This window comes from Littorina saxatilis, linkage group LG2 (genome assembly GCF_037325665.1).
Source record: "Littorina saxatilis isolate snail1 linkage group LG2, US_GU_Lsax_2.0, whole genome shotgun sequence".
NCBI lineage: Eukaryota > Metazoa > Mollusca > Gastropoda > Littorinimorpha > Littorinidae > Littorina > Littorina saxatilis.
This window is the reverse complement of record NC_090246.1, coordinates 70,516,482-70,541,481: the sequence shown is the minus strand read 5'-3', so window position 1 is coordinate 70,541,481 and position 25,000 is coordinate 70,516,482. Positions and strand designations below refer to the sequence as shown.

The following is a 25,000-nucleotide window of genomic DNA, read 5'->3' as shown; positions in this document are numbered from 1 at the left end:
AGAGGGGCACACTGGTGGATTTTACAGGACATGTGTCACTAACCCTAAGTCTAGTCTTTCAACTTTGAGAGTGAGAGAGAAAGAGAGGGAGAGAGTGTGTGTGTGTGTGCGTGTGAGTGTGTGTGTGTGTGAGAGAGAGAGAGAGAGAGAGAGAGAGAGAGAGAGAGATAGAGAGAGAAAAAAAAAGAGAGAGAGACAGAGACAGAGAGAGAGAGAGAGAAACAGACAGACAGACAGACACACACACAGACACACAGACAGACCGAGATATCGTGACAGAGACAGTGAGACCGATATAGAAAGATCACGATAGAGAGACCACGATAGAGAGACAGAGACAGACAGTGAGAAAACAGGGACAGTGACAGAGAGACACATTATAATTATTCAGAGACAGACACAGAGAGAAGAAGGGGGGGGGGAGGGGGGTGGAGGTACCTTCAAAAATACGTTTAATTGTACGGAAGCAAACGTCAACATATCAAATATGCAACAGCGCAAATCACACAGTTCCCTTGAACATTGATGAAGAAAACAACATCTTTGTGCAAACAAACAAACGAAGGTCCGTGTTCAAGAAAGACTTCAAACGAGCACAACAGCAAGAGTACTCATGTTCTCGGTACCGGTTCATTGTTCATGCAGTGAATAACATAACATTAACAATTTCACAATTCCATGTTCACCCGATGTTCGTTTTCGTTGTCTGGATGGTTTATTGTGCCACCAGTGCAGTCTTTATTATCAATAAGCAGACAGCAGTCTTTCTGTCTGTTCTAATACAACAGCATAGAAACATACGACTTCATACCAACTATCCGTCGCGATATAACCTTGAATGGTTGAAAACGACGTTAAACACCAAATAAAAAAAGAAAGAATACCAACTATGTCAGCCTTGCAAGTTAAGGCGATGTGAGGCGCTAAAATCACCAACATGAAACTTGGAGAATACATGGAATAACTTGTTTGTTTGTTTGCTTGTTTGCTTAACGCCCAGCCGACCACGAAGGGCCATATCAGGGCGGTATGGAATAACTTAGTGTTCTGGGTAGTTATTGAAGTGACTTATGAAAAGAAATGAAAAATATGTGAATACTACAGGACATAGACCTGCTATGGAAACTGGCTTAAACGGCGCCATATTTGATTTTTAGGAAACGGTTTTACAGCAACATCATACACCAGCAATGCTTAATATTTGGCACAAAGATACATATGTCTTTTATCTACAATCAAATAGAACGATGTTTTGAGAAAAGACTACAGTTGAATTTATATTATTTTGTTGAAATAAGGATTAATGAATATGCGGTTAGAAATTCATTAATCCTTTTTACAAAAATTAATATAAATTCAACTGTAGTCTTTAGTAAAAATATCGTTCTATATGATTGTAGATAAAAAGTCATGTGTATCTTTGTACCAAATATCATGAATTTCTGGTGTATGATGTTGCTGTAAAACCGTTTCCTAGAAATCCAAAATTGCGGCTGTTTCCATATCAACGGCGATCTGTGTCCATTAATATTTACACATTTTTCATTCATTGTAACGTTATAAGTCACTTCAATAACTACCACGAAAACTAAGTTATTCCATGTATTCTCCAATTTTAATATTAGTGCCACACATCGCCTTAAGGTTCCAAAGTCTCATGTTGATATCCAGGTAGGCATCCTACCGACACTTACGATCTTCCTTGCAATTCGGAGTACCAGCTAGAACAAGCTCTAGAACAAACAATTTTAACACAGCAACTTGCCTATCACATCCGGGCATGTTCCAGACGCCTACAATCTTTCAAGATCAGCACGACCTTCTAAATATGTTCAAGGACGTTTTTGGTAGTACTAAATGTACGCAGGTCTGTTTGTCTGTCTGTCTGTCTGTCTGTCTGTCTATCACAGAATTGATCTGACTGGAAGTCTAATATATAATACATGGAAGCTATTGCCACTTTGCGTTCTCCAGAATTGCAATTCCATCAGTTTCGGAAACTAAGAATCGTATGCAATCACCTGGACTATATCATCGATACCAACATTACCGAGAAAGTATTCCATCGCGATGGGCTGGCATCGTCGTGTTTGCGTTCGCTTTTATCCGATTCCCACTTGTTGAAAAACAAACATAATTTCTAAGACCAGCTGGAAATCATGTTGAAGAAACCGTAATTCTTATACAAACAACTGTACATTATTAGTGTGATGTTACCAACCCCCTGTTTGTAAATAACCTAGCTTGACTATCTGCCTATCCAATGAACTCAGAATTATGTTCAATCATCTGGATGGAAGAAAGCGTCATGCAAGTGTTAGCTAACATTGGATTCCCAGCTGTTGACGAAATCGATACTTATAAAACCACCGGACGTTGAACTTAATGTGCTATTGGCTAGTATTTTGTTTTGGCCGCTCCTGTAGTCACTTGCATTCTGTATATGTCCAGCTAACTGGAAGTCGTTGTACAGAAACGTTCATTCTTAGACCAAACAAAAATATATGTTGGTTTAGGGTAACCCGACCTACCCTATTTTTCCCCACCAACCCTACAACTTTTTTTTAATTTATAACAAAACACAAACCCACTTTTGACATATTTTGCGAACCATACCGAGACTAAGGGAAGTAACCTCCTTTAAAATCGACTAAATTAAGAAGAAGAAAAAAAAGAAGAAAAAGAGCCGACCAACCAATTCCATCTTTTTTTGTCACGTTACCCTAAACCTACATAGATTTTTGTTTGGCCTTATACAAATAGCTTGACCTGGTAAGCGTTGTGACACCAACTTCCCGATCGCTTGGATCACTTAGTGTTTTGGCTCACTCCAACCGTTTATTTCCAGTCCGTTGGAAGATACGTAAAAGACAAATTAATTTCTCATAGGAACGTCAGGACTGATGATACCAGCATACTGATTGCTACAACTGAGTTTTGGCCAGCTTCAGCCACTTATTGTGTGTAGCCAGTTGAAAACTATGTTGAAGAAACTTTGTTTCTGATAGAAACAGCTGAACGTTATAAGCGTAAAATGCTGAACCTATTTGCGACGTGGCAACGATGTACCAATCACTAATACCGCGATTTAGCTCGCTCTAGCAACTTTGACGCTTTATCCAGCCAGCTGAAAGAAATGTGAAAGAAACTTCGTTCCTGATCAAAACTGCTGGACTTTATTAGCGTCCTATCCAGCCTTTAATCTTATACAAACAGCATGACCTTTTTAGGGCCGATCATTATGCCCGCATTTTGGCTCGCTCTAGCCACTTAGACTCTATGTCCATACCGCTGGAGGTGAGCACAGGCAGTGTGTAGCTCAGCGAGCTGGTGATGATGATGAGATAGATACAGAAGAAGATCCTGTCAGAGATGAGCGCCACAGCCTTCCAGTGCTTGGCCAGCAGCTCCTTGCGGTCCTTCTCTTCCATGCGTTGACGCTGCTCCCTAATGAACGACCTCAGCTCGAAGAGCTTGACGTCGATCTCCGCGATCGTGCCTCCGGAGCGAGCCACGTGCTCCTGGTGCAGTTGGGCTAGGGCCTCGTTGGAGGCGTTGGGGTCCTGGTACTTGGTCCACTTGTCCGAGTCCTCGTAGCGCTTGTCCGGCGTCTTCATCTTCTCCATGGCTAGCTTGAGGGGCCGCACCAGGTCCGTCATTCTCAGACAGCGCGCCAGCACGTCGTAGAAAAGCTGTTAGAGAGGACAGAGAGTGCAATTGGTTTAGTACACAACTACGCAGGGTTAAACTTTTGAAACGTTTCATTCAGGACAAAAGAGTACGTTCACAAGAATCTCGACCTAGCGGCCTTTAAAGTGGATAACATTAATAAGAGACTTTTTTGTATGACTTATCTCCAAAGGTCACCAAGATGGTCGCAGCAATGACAAGATAATCAATCTATTTTTTACACCCTTCGACTGCAACGAGGGCAAGCGTCGACCCCTACCAGTGTTCCAGTAAACTAATATAGTCTCTCGGGAATCCCGATTTAAAAAAACACACACAAAAAACCAATGGTGCAATGTCTATAGATGCAACATTTGTTCAGATGTAACCCCGCCTTGAGTTCTCGTTCTAAAGTCTCTTGCTAGTTCTAAGCACGGGTAACGTGGTGAGGGTTGAGCGAGGGGCTACAAACAACCCGTTGTAAAAAACCTCCTTGATAAGGAAACCAACAGCTACTTTATGGACAGGCCCGAACTAAGAGGACTCTCTAAGGGTTTATGTTGTATGTTGGAGAACACGTGTAAGAAGACAGAGTTTGGGAGTGTTTTAAACACGCTGCTGGACAGCCTCAAGAGTAGATACTTGTATACTTTCGTGAACATTCTATGGTTGTACGTTGGAGGACGCGCGTGAGAGCGAGGACATGATGCGGTTATGATGTACGGAAGCTTCAAGAGGATGCACTTTTAAATATCGGCGTAAAGGCGTGTACAATTTCGCTGGGGAGCAGTTGTAAGAAACCAAAGTAAACCACACCAAAAGTTGTTTACATGTTGCAAGCATGTAGGCCAAGACTAGCCAAAATAAATTATGCATTTGACTGTGGAATGGTTATCATCACATCCTTTCTAATTGTTTAGTCAGAAGTATGAAAATGCAGTACTTCTTTGTTTAACCCACGTATGGTCATTGAGCTGTTCGCTGAATTGCAAACAATAAAAACAAACTACAACTTCAAAAATAAATAAATTAAGTAAAAAAATAAACAAAACAAATAAATTAACACATTAAAAATAAACAAATATCATTACTGTAGACAGAACAAAAAACACCTTACCCAGCAACAACACAGCGGCTTTCCCTGCAACACAAAACAAACATCCACCGCTCGCTAATGGGCAGAATATACCTGCGTAGTTTCAGCGGCACAGACGACGCACGGCCTATTATTTATGCCGCGATAGGGATTATGACGAGTATTTTGGCCTGCTTTCTTTCATGCAAATTGTAGCGGGCTGGGATAAGCTGCAGTGCGTCGTCGGTCCTGCTGAAATTACATATGTGAGCGGAGCCCCTAAGCTCCAACGAATCTATCTGAAATACGTCGTCCACTTACCCAAATACAACCGGGTGGCTTGTGAGCTCTGGTCCCATGCGCCGTCAGGTCCACAATCAGCACGTTGAGGAAACAGGACAGCGTGATGATGACCATGTTCAGACAGTAGTACGTGCCTGCCAACATAAATTCGTTTTTTTGTGTGAACTCGGTTATATGAAATGTCGGTTATATGAAATGTCGGTTAAAGTGATTTTCGGCTAAAGTGAACTTTCCTTAAAATGATTATCACTTCTATGCTTAACAATGCACCCCAGAAACACTACAGCGTGATGATGATTATGTTCAGACAGTAGTACTTGCCTGCCAACTTAAATGTGTTTATTGTGAACTCGGTTTCAGTAAACTTCGGATAACGTGAATTGTGCTTAAAATGGATATCATATGTATTCTTAACAATACATCTCAGAAACAGTACAACGTTATGCTGATCATGTTCAGACAAAAATACGGGTCAACATGAATACGTTGATTGTGAATCCAGTTACAGGGAAGTTCAAATCAAGTACATTTCTGCTAAAGTGAATGGTGTTAACGTGAATTTCGTTGAAGTGAAATTCGTTAAAAGTGAGTTTCGAATATAGTGGGCATGAGTTGCAGTGTCAACTATGCACCCTAGAAACAACATAGCGTGATGATGATCATGTTCAGACAGTAGTACGTGCATGTCAACATAGATGCATTTATTGTGAATTTGATTCAAGGGAATGTTGGTTTTCAGGTCACTTCGCTATGATGTTTTACTTTAGGAGAACTGACGGAAGGAGCGTTACTAGCCTTTATATACTATTACGTCATACATTCAAGTTTTATTTTGTTGTCTTGTTTGTTTGCCATGGTGTTTTTTTTTCTCTTTATATCAAAAAGCTGTCCGCATCTGATGACCGTGATGTTGTCTCTGTGCTGGGTCTTCAACCCGTTTTACGAAACAAGAGAGCAACACAGAACTACCAGCACTATCCGTCAATGAAAACCGTGAAATCTAAAATTAAATACTTGGAACAAACAGGGAAATCAACGCGAAAGGAACAGTGTTGTTTCAAAAGACAGATCAAAGCACCGGATGCATTTTCTGTTGTTGCCCTTGTCTCCAACACTTTGCCAAAAACGTCAATCTGGAAGTTTCAAAGCAGCAGCAGTGTGCAGTGTCAAGCTGACAAATTTTGCTTGCTCGTTTCCTCGACCATTTCGGGGGTAAACTTGGGTCTGGAATCGATCAAAAGAGGCACGCCACACCGCGATCTTTCCGTTCTGTTCCCCCCTTTCTTTACCTACGCGTCAAAAAGTGTCCTGACAAATTGACAATCCGGAGGTTTCAAAGCCTGGGATGTGCCAGTTGTCAAGTTGATAAACTCGGCTCTCTCCTCTTCTGATCGTTTTGACTCACGTCATATCTCAGCCTGAACTTCAACCTAGATGTGCACTATAGGATTCTTATCACCCTCAACAAGAAAACTTAACAGTAATGTTGACCGGACCTACGCCGAAGATTTTTTTTTAGATCATTTTTGCGTTCGTTTAGGGTTTAGACATTCATCAAGCTCCCACAGAGGGTTGAATGGAATTTACGGACAATGTGCACTTTACGAAACCTCAACTAACACTTTCCTAGTGGATTACATGCTTTTCTTCAAAGGCACATACATACATCCGTCATACTGTGACAGAACAAGGGTAAGCAGAATTTACGCAGAATCTGCAATAAAACTCCGCCCGCAAAAACCTCAGCCCCGACTGTTTTCCAGACCGATACTAATTGCATGATTACAGTCTTTACTGCCTGGGATCAACCGCAAGGACTGTGAAGGGTCCGGGCAGCTCATTGGATCAATCCGGCAGCCCGCCCATTGCTGGCTTTCCATGGCGTGCCTGCAAGCGGCAGCAAATTGCCGTGTCCCATAAATTGTGGACCCTTCCAATAGCAAGGTCAGGGCTCCGATCATCTATCGCCGAATCAATGTCTTCGATGGCTGCCTGGTCTGTCCAAGGATGGAAGGGGAAACCTTTGTGGGCGTCAGAAGGGAGGCTGGACTTTAGGATGTCATACGAGGCTCTTCGCCTTTCGGTAAAAAGTTATGAGGTGAGATTTTGCGTGCCAGCACCAGACTGCCGTATATCGTTGACTCCTAAAGTATTGTATGCAAAACAGTTAACCCTATAATGTCAAATCTCAAAATCCGTAGTGTAGTTCGCAACGTCATCTACAACACAACTTAGTGCAGTGATGAAGTCATTTTCTGTTGACAGTAATACAGATCGGCAACAGCTTCTCATGCAGATAATCTCCACAAACGTGCAATGCCTCTTAAAATAAAACCACTCTCTTTCCTACTCCTTATAACATGTTCATTTGTTTTTTTTATATCGTATCTTAAACGTCAACAATTGCAAGATTAAATCTACTTCCTGTGGGACTATTGATGCAAACCAGCGACAGAGGTAAGCGGTTTGCTCTTATCGTCAAAAACCTCACAAACACCTCATGACTGAATGCGTAAGCACAATGCAAGGAATGGCCAGAGAGGTATGTGGGAGGTGTGTTTATAACCTGCCCTGTTATATAGTGCTATATGTCTTATGTAAAAACAATGTCCTGTTTGTATTATTGTTATGTACCACGCCCGAATTTCTCTATGAGATAATAAAGTATTCTTATTCTTATTCTTCTTACCTTGCGAAATATCTGATTAGTTTAGTACTGCAGCAGATCAGCAGGTGATTTTACAGACAGATACACACAGCTACGTTTATAACATCACATCTGATTATGTCGAGCCAAAGAAGTAAATCGCACCAGAGCCCATATCGTACTACTCGCCGATCATTTGCATCCTAAGACAAGTACAATATTGCATCAGAGCACATAACACTTGGCAATTCACGGCCTATAGTCTCCGACAGAGACAGTGAAAAGGGCATACTGTGACTATATATATATGACTAGATGAATACCCGCTTCGCCGGAAAGAAGTCGAGCTGAATACCCGGCTTTGCCGAGGACCCGGCTTTGCCGGGTGTACGCCGGCTTTGCCGGCGCACCGCACGAAGAAAGGGATATAAATGCGCAACACACTGGAGAAGAGTAATACCCGGTTTCGCCGGGACAGTGACCTTCTAAAAATAGTATAACGGGAATATGGATTGAGCGTTGTCGACAGTGACCTTCTAAAAATAGAAACGGGAATATGGATTGACGCCACACGAAGGAAGGGAGATAAACGCTGAAAACACTGGAGAAGATAAGGAAGAGTTACTGGGAATGGATCCAGAGAAAAACCAAAATCGGTTCAGCGCTGCGCGCTGAGAGCACGTGTTGAAATATGTCATCGACCAGGTTGTGTCCGGGGTGTACCTGAATACGGCCACCAAATTTGAAAGAGATCCATCGAGAACTTTGGCCGGGCATCGCGGACACACACACACACACACACACACACACACACACACACACACACACACACACACACACACACACACACACACACACACACACACACACACACACACACACACACACACACACAGAGACAGACACAAGTCGTATATATATATATATATATATATATATATATATATCCCATGACCTCCCTTCTTTGTCTCTGTTACTTCAGTATGGGTATATATGTTGTATTTTTATAGCTCAATAAATACATCATGGACTCCAAAAAATATATGATAGTGCAGATTCCGATTTGGGCAAAGGACTACTTTCCTCCCGACCTTTGACCTCGCTCGCGCCGAACAATGTGACACATTTGTATGAAGTTCTAAAATCGTATTGCACGGCTCAGAAAACCATATCAGTTGCACGCAAAAATGAATCTCAGAACTGATCTGATGTATGAGATGCAATAAGCAAAAGTTTCTTTCATTATGAAAGCAATGCAGGTCGAAAAAAACGAACATTCAACTTACAAGATAACCAGATGCTAGCGAACCAAAACAAAAACACGAGTACCCTCCCCTTGCATCGTTAGCAGACGACTTTTGAGAATCTGTCGGTAGTGTGTTTTGCCGGTGTGCGCCTTCAGCTATCAAACATCGGCTGTTTCACGTGTTTTGCGAGCAAGTCTACTCTTTTGCCTGGCTCTGCAGTAAGTCCACATATTTTTCCGTAATCCATCAAAATGCAATCAATCGGCGGTGACAGACGTGTCGGTCGCGTTTTCCTCTCACCCATACCAGTTTAAGTTCATCCATGCAAACACACTCGCAAAACAGTTTATCACGTAGATACATTTCAAATAGGGAGCAAATGGTTAAATCTAAACCTACATATTTGTTCCCTAAGATTTGCTTCTCTGTCAATAAGCCTAATTACACACGTTCGAGAAAAACAACGTGGAATCAATTCTGAATCGAGTAAGCCAAATGGGTCCCAAACCCGTTTCGCCCGTTCTGCCGACCTGAAACGCAAAACAAAAGAATTGTGCGCTTCAACTAAATTAATTTCTATTCGACTTCATTACTTTCTTGCAACTTATGAACCTTTACTTAAAGCTTTTAAATGGTCTGAAAGTAGTGTTACCGCGTACTTATCGATGCACTCATTCGTTTTATTTTTTCAGCGACGGTCACTTAGTTTAAGGTTGCAAAAGGGCTAAGTCTCGCTGGCAACAGTTTTACCCTGCACAGATCGCAACAGTGCCGCTAGTAGTCTACACTTTGTGTTTGATGGTAGAATGGGATATACAGATTACAACACTCGTGGTTTTTTATATGGCTTGTATTTCAGTCAAGACCCAGCGGGAATATCAATCGAGAGACACTCGCCAGAGGCTCGTGTCTCCCGATGATATTCATCCGCTGGGTCTTGACTGAAATACAAGCCATATAAAAAACCACTCGTGTTGTAACCTATACATATATATATATGTATATAGATAGATACTATGATTACAAGCGATCAGCATGCAGTCTTTATCAAACCAGAAACTGGCCTCCGGGCGAAAAACAACAAAACAAAACCATAAGACTAAACCCTATGTAATTATACCAGAGTACCCGCTGTCAAAACTATCGTGCAAGTGTCAGAAAACAATATTTCTATAAGCTAATTACATCTTAACGTATACCGGCAATGTGGTTGCTGCTGAATGTGCAAAAGCACACGTACACTTTTCTGTTCAGAAAGATGCTCAGCAAACAGATAAAAGGTGTTGGTGAGTGGTAGTTCCACCCTGAATTCTCTTCCAGACAGATGATTCATCTTTCGTGTTTTACTGTGAGGTCTTTGTGATATAACCTCTTCTACGATGCAGAACACAAACCAAGTAGCACCTTCAAGCGTGGTTGCCACAGTGATAGCACGAAGACGTGAGTGATGCGAGAAGTGCTGAAGCAACCCAGCTTTTCTCTTATCGCATCATTAGATGTTATTTAGAATGATACAAACGAAATCACTCTGTAATATACAAGCGTTTATCTTCTCGTAAAGAATAACATAAACATGGAAAGGTTTATCTCCTCGCAAAAGCAGAGACTCATCCCCGAGAAATGATAATACGTACGACATCATATTAGTAGCACCATCGTGGTTTAAAAAGTCGCACATTAGGTACAGAATATATATTGCCTCGTATCTAAAGGGACATCATGTTTGCTAGCAGCTGTAGTGAAACAGCAACACACTAAACTTACACTCTTATACAGGTAATTTAAAACGAATAACTTGAACATTCAACAGAATCTTAACAACTGGAGAACAAAAAAGTGCTCGTTATATGTTACCGATAACGTCGATGGCATTCACTCCATCAAGATAAGGGTTGTGGGAAAAAAACACCAAAAAAACATTGCAAACATACAAGGATATGTGCTTGCCATCGACACACTGTGCCAATCTGTAAATAACCTTCTTTTTTGTGTATACATCAACCAGAAAATGAACTCCAAGATTCACACCAACAACAAACATGACAACAAACGTTATGTTCGCCGTTCGAAGTACCCAGTCCTAACGTTATATGTTTTGCAATTACGCATTGAAATTATTCTTTGAACAACAAAGTCACAAGAATGCCGAAAGGAACGAATTAAAACAAAAACTACACGTGCATATAGAAAACTGCTTCAATGTCAAAACACAATTTTACAAGCTCACGGATACAAACACAACTTTGGTTTTGTGCGTTGGTTATGCGGAAGTGGCATGGCATGACTGCTTAAGATCGTGGCATAGCATGCTCTGCTTGCGGCGGCGTTATTGATGAGCTTGGCAACGACACTTGATGGAGCTGCCCAGTGGGGTATCATGCGGGTCGCTCTTTCAACTGCCTATCATACACTTCTGGGAACATGTGTGTGTGTGTGTGTGTGTGTGTGTGTGTGTGTGTGTGTATGTGGTGTGTGTGTGTGTCACAGTGTGTGCGTGTGTGCGTGTGTGTGTGTGTGTGTGTGGTGTGTGTGTGTGTGTCACAGTGTGTGTATATGTGTGTGTGTGTGTGTGTGTGTGTGTGTGCGTGTGGCGGTGTGTGTGCGTGTGTGTGTGTGTGGTGTGTGTGTGTGTGTGTGTGTGTGTGCGTGCGTGCGTGCGTGCGTGCGTGCGTGCGTGCGTGCGTGTGTGTGTGTGTGTGTGTGTGTGTGTGTGTGTGGTGTGTGTTGTTGTTATTCTTCGTCATAGTGTTGTTGCTTTCGGCTGGTATATAGTAGGCTTGAAAGGAAAGAGCTGTGTGTGTGCTTTGTGCTATGTTTGTATGTGCTATATGTATGACCAGTTTATTGATAATCAATGCTGACGTATTCAAATATGTTGTTCGATCCTGAATAAGGCTATACTTGCTTGGTTTGGATGTCTGTAAAAAATGGACGGTGACAGATTGGCTTAAAACACACACACACACACACACACACACACACACACACACACACACACACACACACACACACACACACACACACACACACACACACACACACACACACACACACACACACACACACACACACACACACACACACACGACACTGCATTGCTGAAATCCGACAACCCTCAACAATACCAAGGCATCAACGTTTTGTAATAAAGCTAAAGTTGTAGTAAAACAGACAAAAAGGTGTCTTGCAGCATGTCTAACGACACGTAAGGATAAGACGGTTTAACAGTTACTCTTGTACACGCGAAAGCTGATGTACTTACCAAGCAATGGCATATGCGATGTCGCTGGAGGCAAGTTCTTTTCTAACAGCTTCAGTAAGATGAAAAAGGCGATGAATATTGTGAGACCTGAAATGAGACACCGACTTCTGATTAGTTTTGCAAAGCTTAAACTTTCAAATTAGAAATTATACAAAAAAAGTGACTAGTACAACAGACTACCAAGCAAGAATGAAAATGATGAGGAAATCAAGAACATCCACATTAGCTACATCAACAACGACGCTAAAGGAACACACACATCCACATAACATGGACGGACCCTAATTGCCATTACTTCCGATATCTTAAGTTTGTGGTAGTGTTCTGTGCGTTAATTAGTATCTTAACTGCAGAAATTGTTCTCTTTGCATAACTGTTACCAGTTTTGCTGATAGTGCGAAGTACCATGTCTTCTACGTTATATGCACCACCACTGCAATTTCTCCATGTGAGATAATAAAGTTAACTTTATTTTATTTTATTTTATGATTTTATGTAAATTCGTCCTCGTGATCGTGGTGTGAAGAACGTACATACTCCTTTATCTAAACACCTTGGGATTCGTGTTGTATTCCCGTGTTTCGGAGTGATATAATAATATTAGAAATGCGACCATACAAACCTGAACACCTATCTGAGGCCGAACTTAAACACAGTCTTGAAATTAGTGCGAATACCTCATCAATTTTACTGCCCAGCACCAACAGTATAAAACGGGTATATGTGCATACTATACTGGTGTGAAGAGGGATGCCAAGTTCTGCCGGATGACCAGTTGTTGAAAGCAAAGCTCTAAAGGGCCCATGCTATAATTATTAGAAAGGTAGTTAACAGGTGCAGCGGCGGATCAGTTCATTTTATGGGGGGGGGGGGGGGTTTCCAAAAGTATATTGTGAAGATATGGGTGTGAAGGCGCGAAGCGCCTAGCTTGCTAGGGGGGTCCGGGGGCATGCCCCCCCGGAAAATGTTGAAAAAAGGATGCAAAATGGTGCAATCTGGTGCATTCTGAGGATGATCATTACCAGTTTCAGGCAGCAGATTTTGTCACTGATTAATACCCCAAACAACAACAACAACCCAGAAAAACAAAAAAGAAAAATTTTGGGGGGGGGGGCTGGGGGGGGGGGGTTCCGGAAACCCCAGAAACCCACCCCCACACCTCGTCCGCCCCTGAGGTGTGTTGGTCACTGTAGCTTTTCTAGGGAACAATGGTTACTGTGGCATCACCGAACCATCACGTGTTTACGGATGGTACTAAAGGCAACTCCAAAACAGCGACACACATCTTTGAGGGCCCCAAAGGGTTTAAAATCGTGATCGTGATTGGCGTTTTTTGACCTTTCTGTGACCGTGATTGCCGAAATTTCCATTTCTGTGATCGTGATGGGACTTTGCCCGTGATCCGTGATGACAAAAAAATCAAGTCTCGTGATCGTGATCGTCATTTGTTTTCGTGATTGTGATGGGCATTATTGCAAAGCATTTTATTTTCAACGTACATTTTTCACAGCTGTATCACTCTATGATCCTCTCTTCGTCAAGGTGTTTGTGATCGTGAAAACAAAAATCAAGGTAACTGTGATCGTGAAAGCTAAAATTTCCCTTCCCGTGATCGTGATGATACCCCCCCCCCCCTTTGGGGCCCTCATCTTTACATCTTGCATGCACGATTGCAAAATAAACTTAAAGTACACATTTGGGTGTGTGTGAGATTCGAAGAAAATGCACATGACACACACGAGAGAAATACCAAAACAAGTCGCGTAAGGCGAAATTACTACATTTAGTCAAGCTGTGTAACTCACAGAATGAAACTGAACGTACTGCATTTTTTCCCAATGACCGTAGTCCGCTGCTCGTGCTAAACGCAGTGAAACTGACGAGACTGTTTCGCGCGGTAATAGTTTCGCTGCATAGCACGCTTTTCTGTACCTCTCTTCGTTTTAACTTTCTGAGCGTGTTTTTAATCCAAACATATCATATCTATATGTTTTTGGAATCAGGAACCGACAAGGAATAAGATGAAATTATTTCTAAATGGATTTCAAAAATTTAATTTTGATCATAATTTTTATATTTGTATTTTTCAGAGCTTGTTTTTAATCCGAATATAACATATTTATATGTTTTTGGAATCAGAAAATGATGAAGAATAAGATGAACGTAAATTTGGATCGTTTTATAAAAATATATATTTTTTTTACAATTTTCAGATTTTTAATGACCAAAGTCATTAATTAATTTTTAAGCCTCCAAGCTGAAATGCAATACCGAAGTCCGGCTTTTGTCGAAGATTGCTTGGCCAACATGTCAATCAGTTTGATTGAAAAATGAGGGTGTGACAGTGCCGCCTCAACTTTTTTAAAGAGCCGGATATGACGTCATCAAAGACATTTATCGAAAAAATGAAAAAAACATCCGGGGATATCATTCCCAGGAACTCTCATGTGAAATTTCATAAAGATCGGTCTAGTAGTTTAGTCTGAATCGCTCTACACACACACACACACACAGACAGACAAACACACACACACACACACACACACACACACACACACACACACACACACACACACACACACACACACACACACACACATACACCACGACCCTCGTCTCGATTCCCCCTCTATGTTAAAACATTTAGTCAAAACTTGACTAAATGTAAAAAGAACAAGAGTCAAAAGAGTCACGAAATAACCCAAGAATGTTAGAATAACAAGTTTATTTTTACAGCCTCACATTGCCCTAAGTCGAGCAAGACCGCAGCATGTTGCTAGTCCAACAAGAGCGGGGTTTTAGCCACTCTAAATTATGGGCAATATAATCCTGGGATTAGATCGACCAGCTTGCCATTTCGGTAATACCATCGACTACTTTGTTCTACGACCTTCTCTCCAGTGACAGACGGAACAGCGTAGCCTATACAACCTTGAGCAAATTCCCGACTGCGATGTAATATGCCTCTCACATGTCTGCCCCTCTCTCTTCCTCTCTCTCTTTTCTTGTCTTTACTTCTATTCGACAATCATGAGATTCATAGACTGGCTGTAAAGATGCCACAACAATTGTCACGGAGAACGATGACGGGACGAGATTAAACCTCATAAAACTGATCGCTATTTCTAGCCAAACTTCCACTTCCCTTTCCCTTTTCCCTAATTTCGCTTCACGAAGCTACTAAGGGACCCCGACTACCAGGCGATTCATTGCTGTTGAACAGCCGAGGCGGCGATATCCTTTTTTTGTGTGTAAAATGCCTTTGGAGGCGACGTGCTCCGTGTTAACGCAACATTGACAAGAATGGGTATCGGTTCTAACTATTTCAACGCGTTTCGATTGGCACCATTCTAGCCTATTGACTTTCTGAGTGTTCTGTATCTGTGGTTAAGCTAAACAGACGGCGTTGAGGTGTACTAGTGCTGTTATCATCTCTAAATGGACGACAGGCTTCTGCAGCATCAGAAACTTCCTTCGACTTTCTGATTTTTTTTTTCATGATGCGATCGTCTTGGCGGTGGCTACATTTTATTTGATACGCTAAACACGTAATCTGGTTTAATGCCTGCGGAGATGCAAAGGGCAGACATCGTGCACCATATTACCCTTAGCTCGTTAGTGCGAAGGCCAGGGGGGTCCTCCGTAAAGTTGTCAAAGGCAGAAAAGCGGTGGTCGACGTCGGCTTTTATCTGGTCGGGGAGTTTAATCTTAAGTTTTTTTTTTGGTCCTCTTCTGTATTGGTGCCCGAAGAGCTGTTTGACACCCAGAGATGCACAGGCGTGGGTATTTTGACAGAGATATATTTTAAAATCTACGCAGAAAGGAGTGAAGAAGTAGACACGAGCAAATGCAGAGTGACGCGTACAGTCTAGTGATGCAACATTTACAGGCAGTCTTAGCTAAATTCCCTCACTTATACCAAATTATGTGCACCAAAATAAACACACAAACACACACACACACGTACACACACACACACACACACACACACACGCGCATGCGCGCGCGCACACACACACACACACACATACACACACACACATACACGCACGCACGCACGCACGCACGCACACACACACACACGCACACACACACACATACACACACACACACACGAAACTCACTTCACACATGCCAACTCTCACGCAGAGTTGACATGCACACATGACAATTTGACGTATATACAACAGTATGAGTCAGAAAGACAGAACACCAGAAACAGAGAGAGACACACACTTATACAAACATACAGACTCATCTCCTTTCACCTTTTAATGTCTTCATTTATCCACACCAACCGAATACGGATCGATTTTCTGTCTCTATGTCTTCTAGCTTCTGGGCGTCCACTGTCATACAGCAATGTCATCATCTCGTTGCCTTTCCGAGAACTCCAACAGCAACCTTTCCCCTTGCACCGCTAGTCTTCTTTCTCCGTACAGAGGCCATGACAAGGACAAACAGTTGGTCAAAATGCGTGCATGTGCGAGACGTGGCTTCCTGCTTCCTCTGCCTAGGCCGTAACATTAATGTAGTCACACATGTGTCGCAAGGATTAGCCTAGCGCGAGTGTTAGTTTCTTTTCTGAAACATTTCTTGAGCAGCCAATGTGTAAAAGTTTGTCAGTTAGTGGAAGTGAGTTCATGGTCCTTCCTTTCTCTGTCTGGGCAAAACATGTAGTCGAACACTGGGCGTATATGGATAATATGTTACAAGGATAAGCATTTATCTTGTAAAGCCAATTGACCAAAGGTTGACACATAATGCAAATGGTGTCTTTGTCTATTTCCCTGTGGGAAAAGCATGCAGCCAAACATTTGACGTATAATTATACTTGGACAAACAGTTGGTCAAAATGCGTTTATGTATGAGACGTAGTTCTTTGCTTCCTCTGCCTGAGCAGTAAACGTAGTCACACATCTGATGCGTATGAATATATGTCGCAAGGATGAGCAGAGCACGACGGTTTCGTTTCTACAGTAGTGTGCAGAGACTGGCTGCAATATTTCTTGAATAGCCAGTGTGCCAACGTTTGTCAGTTTTTGGAAGTGGTTTCATAGTCCTTCTGTCTTTGTCTGGGAAAGAACATGTAGCCGAACACTGGACCTTTATGAATAAGTCCCAATGATGAGCCTAGTGCGGCGATTTAGTTCCAGAAGTGAAGGAACCGGTTGAAATATTGTTTTGACAACCAATTGACCAAAGGTTGGCACTTAATACAGGGGTGTCTTGGTCTATCCGTATCTGGGCAATGCTTGAAGCTGAAAATTTGACATATATATATATATATATATATATATATATATATATATATATATATATATATATATATATATATATATATATATATATCTATCTATATATATATACGACTAGTGTCTGTGTGTCTGTCTGTGTATCTGTGTGTCTGTGTGTCTGTGCGCGATGCACGGCCAAAGTTCTCGATGGATCTGCTTCAAATTTGGTGGGCATATTCAAGTAGACCCGGGACACGACACAACCTGGTCGATATTTCAACACGTGCTCTCAGCGCGCAGCGCGGAACCGATTTTGGTTCCACCTCAGCTATTTTGGTTCCACCTCAGCTTACCCGGGCCCCCATACCGACACACCATAGCCGCTACACCACATCACAACGCCAAAGTTCTCGGTGGATCTTTTTCAAATTTGGACACCGTATTCAGCTACACCCCGGACACAATATCATCGATGAGATATTTCAACACGTGCTCTCAGCGCGCAGCGCTGAACTCATTTTCGTTTTTGTGTTCATTTCACCATTATAAGTAACTCTTCCTTATCTTCTCCAGTGTTTGGCGTTTATCTCCCTTCCTTCGTGTGGCTTTCCCGTTCAGTTGTAAGTTACTACACTGCGCTGTCCACTGCGCTGAGCGTCTTCGGATATTCCCGGCGTTCTGTTACTGTTACCTATTTTTAGAAGGTCAACGCAATGTACAGAACGTAAATTGGACCCGTAAATTATCCTCACTGTAAAAGTGCAAAGGTCGAATCAATTTATAGCCACGCGAAAAATACACTGTCATCTATCTCTCTATAGATACGGCTTCTCTGTGTTTTTGTGTGTGTGTGTGTGAGTGTGTGTGTCTCTATGTAAGCAACACCTGTGCATTCTTCAGTTCTGTTTGTGATGTGGTCTGGCGGCTTTTGTGTAATTTTATGTACTGGCCTTCCTTTGAGAAGCCATAACTTGCTCAGTCCTGTTTGAGTGGAGTTCGCCTCCAAAGGTGATTAACACGGTTACATTCGTCGACAAGGATGGGACTCGATATGGTCAGGAATGGCATTATGGCCACTGAATCATTTTCGTGCTGTTCCCATTCCACGAATCTGGGAGGGACCTAAGCTTGGCGGGTCCATAGTTCGGACCCGCGTACGGCTCTAAGTACTTCTTCCCGGCGAAGCCGGCTACCCGGCGAAGCGGGTATTCATTCTAGTATATATATATATATAAATAAGTAAACAGGATGAATCTAGCTACTCTGGCTAAGCTGAAGGGAACGACTCATAATCATATATCTCTGAAGCGACGAATGTGTCAGAACTTTACAGAGTGGAAGTGGTTTCTTGGTCTTCCTGTCTCTGTCTTGGCAATACATGTAGCCACACATTTGACGTTTATATAACACAGTTGCAAGTACGAGCCTAGCAATGTAGTTTGACTGAAGGGATCGACTGAACTATCTCTCGGCCAAGCAAGTGAGTCTTCCGAAGAGCTTCCTCGGTCTTTCTGGCTGGGCAATACATGCAGATGAATAGTTGACATGTATGAATGGTCGAGGATATAAGCGCAGCCTGTTTAATACGATGGTTTTGTGCTGGGAAGGAAGACACTTTTCACGTAGCCAGACACTGCTGACATGACCAAGGTCAGGAATTTGAAAGTCATGTCAGAAGATTCTGTCTATGAATATGGGAAATCTAGGCTAATAACGTGAGATGAGTAGTTGGGCAAAAAGGCGTAGAAAGGTTGGCGTGTTACTGGCTCAATTTGTAAATGTGAAACTAACATGAAATGATAATGATGTGAAGAAAGTCAGACATACAACAAGTGTTTTTTGTTCGGACGGACAAATATAACGAATGTTAACATCCTGTCGTCTAAGCAGACACACACACACTCATACACGCGCGCGCGCGCGCACGCGCGCGCGCACGCACTAACGCACGTACGATCGCCCGATCGCACGCACGCACGCACGCACGCACGCACAGACGCACGCACGCACGCACGCACGCACACACACACACACACACACACACACACACACACACACACACACACACACACACACACACACACACACACACACACACACACATATATACATTCTTCGACATTTCGGGAATTTATGCACACTTGTTTTCTTAAAATACATAAAAACAAATAATTGTTTCAATGTGTCTCATAAACAGTCACATGTCATAATAAGTATAATTTACAACTCCGTCCATCCATGGTATCGCGTGGTATCTTGTCGAGACTGGGCCAATGGATATGATGAGAGCCTCGAGTGACGTCATTATATTCATTCACCCCGTCGAGACAAGATACCACGCGATTCCATCGATGAATCGGAGGTGTAACGAATATATCCCACAACGTACACATAATGTATAATGACATAATCGTCATCACAAGACAGGTACTATATTCTTTGTTTGTCGTCTGCTACGAATCTAGCCCTAGTGTTTGACACGGATTGTTGAAGCTCCAATCGTCCCTTCATTGACCGGAATAAATGTTCAATCTGATGTCATTTCGCCACTGAACCGTTATTCTCCTGTTCACTTTTTTGTTAACATTGTAACGGCACCCCAGAAGAGTGTTTTAGCTGTTTCAGGACACGGGTTTAGCTGCCACTTTCAAGTAGCTTTCTCCGCTTTACTGCCATTGGGCCTATGAGTCTAAAAAGATAAGACAGAACAGAGATATTGCTGGATAGAGTTATGAACAAAGAAGACATACACGGCGGAAACGAAAAACATTTAACGCGCATGCAGTCATAAAAAAGACGTCATGACAAAGTTACACATAGAACGAAATATACTTTGACGTCATTTGTTTTTGTTAGGTCTAGTCCGTCGTGTAAATGGCTGGTCCGTGATCAAACATGACACGGCGCGTGAGGGGTCCATGGTCGAAATCAAGTGGTCAATCATGCCTGGGTCCCATTCGAAACGTCACCATGTCATTCAATATTTCCTTTTTACAGTTAGTCAAGTTTTGACTAAATGTTTTAACATAAAGGGGGAATCGAGACGAGGGTCGTGGTGTATGTGTGTCTGTGTGTGTGTGTGTGTGTGTGTGGAACGATTCAGAGTAAACTTCTGGACCGATCTTTATGAAATTTTACATGAGAGTTTCTGGGTATGGTATCCCCAGACGTTTTTCATTTTTGCGATAAATGTCTTTGATGACGTCATATCCGGCTTTTTGTAAAAGTTGAGGCGGCACTGTCACATCCTCATTTTTCAATCAAATTGATTGAAATTTTTGTAAAGCAATCTTCAGGACTTTAGTATTGCATTTCAGCTTGGTGTCTTACATTTACAAATTAATTAATGACTTTGGTCATTAAAAATCTGAAAATTGTAATACATTTTTTTTTTATATAAAACGATCCAAATTTACGTTTATCTTATTCTACATCATTTCCTGATTCCAAAAACATATAAATATGGTATAGTTGGATTAAAAACAATCTCTGAAAATTAAAAATATAAAAATTATGATTAAAATTAAATTTTCGAAATCGATTTAAAAACAATTTCATCTTATTCCTTGTCGGTTCCTGATTCCAAAAACATATAGATATGATATGTTTGGATTAAAAACACGCTCAGAAAGTTAAAACGAAGAGATCGAGGCACAGAAAAGCGTGCTATGCAGCACAGCGAAACCACTACCGCGCTAAACAGGCTTGTCAGTTTCACTCCGTTTTGCACAAGCGGCGGACTACGGTCATTGTGAAAAAATGCAGAGCGTTCAGTTTCATTCTGTGAGTTCCACAGCTTGACTAAAATAATGTAGTAATTTCGCCTTACGCGACTTGTTCTTCTTTACTGCGGCTGCGCAGGTTATGTTCCAAGGTCATGGCCGAAGTTTAGGCCTACTGAGCAAATATCGCGCTATATTTTCTCATTAGAATAACAGAAATAAAGAAGGAAGATCATGAGATAATGAAGAGTATTGTATTCTACTCACACACCCTGACTCAACCAACCCCACACCCACCCACACCTATCCACAAATACCACCACGCCCCCCACCACTACTACCTACACATCCCGTCATCCCGAAACGTATACTCATCAACAACTCACCAAGCTGCATCTTAGCGGGGGACTCAGGCGGGATCCAGAAGAGGATGAGCGTGATGGAAGTCAGCAGAATACAGGGCAGGATCAGGATGTAGTTGTACAGCGTCGCCCTCCTCTGGAATATCAGGTTGTACTGCAGGTCCACGAAAGGCGCCTGGCAGCACGTGTACCAGGCCTCGGTCCTGAGAGCCGGCACGTCAATGATTCTCCAGGCAATGCTCTTAACATACTCAGTCATGTCGATGAAGTTCTTGTCCTCGTAGAAGCGAATGTCCAGCTTGAAGCCATCGTAGGTCCAGGAGCCGAACTTGAGCGAACAGTTCTGCACATCGAAGGGGAAGGCGTAGACGTCGATGGAACAGGAGCTGCGGTAGATAGCCTGGGGCATCCAGTAGATGGACCCGTCCGATGATATAATGGCCAGTGCCTTGCGATGCTCGTCCAGGCGCATGTCCGCACTGTAAAGGAGCGAGAGAAAACAAGAAATTAAAGTGTATACAAAAATTAGGTTTATCAATGTAAAGGTTGCATGCCCACACTCAAAAAAAGGGGGCAAAAGGATACACGTGTGTCAATGTCATTGTCAATGATGCCAGTCGGCACTGTAAAGAGGGGAACACAGATTAAGGATGATATCAATATCAAGGACACGTATTGGCGATGTAAAGAGGGAGGAAAGGGGAACATATTGTATTAATGTCAAGAAGAATAAAGTGTTCCGTTGTGAGTACTACTCAAACACGATTTCCTTATCATTGAGTCGTGTAGTTGTTGTACCTTTCTTTTTCATCTCGCTGTGTTTGCATGACTGGTTCGATTACTTACAAAAGGTTTATAAAACACCAATTTCGTCCCTGACTGTTGGAGCAATTAACTACACGCATATTATTTTGTTAATGTAGTGTTAATACTTAAAGCCTGCTTTAAATGTGTTTGCATGCATAACTCCAGTACGACTATGATCAACATTTACAATAATCATTTTGGGAAAAAAAAAACACATCTACTTTCATAGGCTGCGTTTTGTTGGGTTCATCTTGTGTTGCATTAGGCTGCATACATTGATAATTAATTTTCCGTTGTTTATTCAAAACAACAATGGTCAGAAAAAAAAGTCAAATATCTTTTTTAGAAACACTGTTAATAATCTCAACGCCAAAGCCTGCATATACACACAAACAAGAAACACGACTTAATAACAAAGAAGCAAAAGCCAATTGCTTGACGAAAGTATTGATGTGTTTACTTAAAGCAACAGGCCTCGTCATGCACTTCTATTCATTCTATATTGTGTGTATCACATACCCCTAAGGGCTTAGACGTAAGTGCACAACAACAAAAATCTTCTCATAAGAAACGTTTACCCCTACATGCAAACAGGAAGGTGTCAAATACCAGTGTAAAATCTACACACGATCAATCATCTTTGTCTGCTTTGCAAGCAACGCTATTATATTGAGCGAGTATTCGTCTCTCAGTGTGTATAGCAAGCGCAAACATTGTGGAGGTCAATATGTCTTTCAAACGTTTACTTGAAAGCAGAAAGTTAACAAAGGCACTTTATATTGTAAATATACAGGTGCATGACTGTTTGCAGTTTGGAAAGTGTGCGTCACTTCATCGTTTAATTGATTCCCTGTTGTTTCTTTTCGTTTGTTTCTTGTTTCCGTTTTTGCCACACTTTCTTTCGTCGTTGGTTACACTTTCAAACCCATAATGCATTTTTTGTTATCAACAACAACACAAATTGATATAGCTATATATATATGGCTATGTCTTATTACTTTTGTTCAGTTATCTCTCCGTATAATTCAACTAACCACCCACTCTGTCTATAAAAAAAAACCAGTTGTTAGATAATAATAACTTCAAACAAACATGCTTTGGAAATTGCAACAGCACGCAAGAGATGCTATACATTCAAAGAGCAAGATGTTTGTGTACATACCTAGTTCACTGCACTATTAATCAAACGCCATCGATTGTAATTTATCTACGAACAATCTTGGAGGCACTTGACATTCGTAGGGATTGGTACGGAGTTCGGCGTGTCACAAGCACGCATTTGTCAACGACAGATAAAGCAGAGTGAAGTAAAGACAATGAAACAAGTTGGGAAAAAACGAAACAAGAACAAAGAAGTACGGTATAAGAAAGGCGATAAGGGGATAAAAACGGTCATACACGTACAAATCCACTCGTGCTAAAAACATGAAAGAAAAAGAAGAAGAAGAAGAAGAAGAAGAAGAAGAAGAAGAAGAAGAAGAAGGAGAAGGAGAAGGAGAAGAAGAACAAGAACAAGAACAAGAACAAGAACAAGAACAAGAACAAGAAGAAGAAAGGCGATAACAAGAAGTAAATGAAACACTAGGTATAACAACCATCAGAGGAATATATGTAGAGGTTACATGCCGAGTCTCAGTGATTATTAAAAATAATGGTTGAAGTTAGCGGATCATGAAAAATGCGAGCTTCAGCGAGCTTTTTCATGACCGCGAACTGAGACCATTATTTTTAATAATCACTGAGACGAGGTGTGTAACCTCTTTATTCCTCCTTTCTTCAGTTATTCAAAGAAAACAGGAGTTTTTGTGCGAAAGTTTCATCGAATCCGACTCACTCAACCAGTCAACCTGCGCAGGCGATCGATTGATGCGCGGTTGTATAGTTCCGTGCAAATCATTCCATTCTGTTAACACTTCTTGTCAGTTTCCTTGTTTTGGACTAAAATCAAGTACACAGATATGCTGTTATTCTGCTGTGGCGGTAAAGGCAGGTATTGTGTGTTCTGTTTATGTTTTAGTATCGCTTAAGATAATGTTCTTTCGTCAAATGGGACTAGCAGACGAACTTTTGCACCCGTGTTCCGACGTTAATTACTGTATGAAGTTCAGTTTTCTGGGGAAAATAGTGTATGAAACCGCTTTATGTTGTTTAAATTGATGAGATGTGTGCATTTGGTTGCGTGTGATCTGTTTATAAAATGAAATATTGTTGAAAACTGACCGTCGGATTGCAGTCAGTGTTGTCGAAGAAACTGAGTTAAAAGAAGGGGAACTACTCTTGTCGCTAGAGTATGAGTTACTTGCCTTGGGAATTTGCTTGTGATGAACGGTTTGTGCACAGCAGATCTAGATTCAGAAAACAACCGAACTCATGGATTTTATATGGATATTCATGTGTTCAGGCCTGTAGTTGTTAATTTAAATGCAGTATGTTTGTATTGTTTGCTCCAGAGATGTATACTTCGTACGTATAGAGCGTTCGGAACTGTTCAGTCGCAAAAGTAGTACCGAAACAGAACAGCTTCTCAACCCATTGCACTATCGAGGATTCAGGCTGTTGCTGGCTCGTTATTTGTTTGGTTGCTGGGTCATTATCGAAAAATAACTAGCTCTACAAGTTTACAGAGGTAAAGAAGCAGAGGGGGGAATAAGCACAAATAATGCTCAAGT

The 25,000-nt window shown here is 41.7% G+C and overlaps 1 protein-coding gene and 1 long non-coding RNA gene across 4 annotated transcripts in view; both read right to left on the bottom strand.

The window, feature by feature from the left end:
• The window catches only part of LOC138959624 (uncharacterized), a 345,659-nt gene that overhangs the window by 2,032 nt on the left and 318,627 nt on the right, over positions 1-25,000 (bottom strand). The window contains exon 2 of the long non-coding RNA XR_011453760.1: positions 1-833. This exon is cut by the window's left edge and continues 2,032 nt beyond it. This is a non-coding gene — a long non-coding RNA (uncharacterized lncRNA). The remainder of the gene's footprint in view (positions 834-25,000) is intronic.
• Positions 1-25,000, bottom strand: part of LOC138959623 (neuronal acetylcholine receptor subunit alpha-10-like) — a 123,054-nt gene that overhangs the window by 2,032 nt on the left and 96,022 nt on the right. For all 3 annotated transcript variants that reach the window (XM_070331183.1, XM_070331184.1, XM_070331185.1), the window contains exons 5-8: positions 21,549-22,003; positions 12,204-12,290; positions 5,066-5,181; positions 1-3,692 (exon numbers count right to left, since the gene is read on the bottom strand). The exon at positions 1-3,692 is cut by the window's left edge and continues 2,032 nt beyond it. In XM_070331183.1, the coding sequence (XP_070187284.1) occupies positions 3,240-3,692; positions 5,066-5,181; positions 12,204-12,290; positions 21,549-22,003 (1,111 nt within the window). In that variant the 3' untranslated portion in view covers positions 1-3,239. The remainder of the gene's footprint in view (positions 3,693-5,065; positions 5,182-12,203; positions 12,291-21,548; positions 22,004-25,000) is intronic.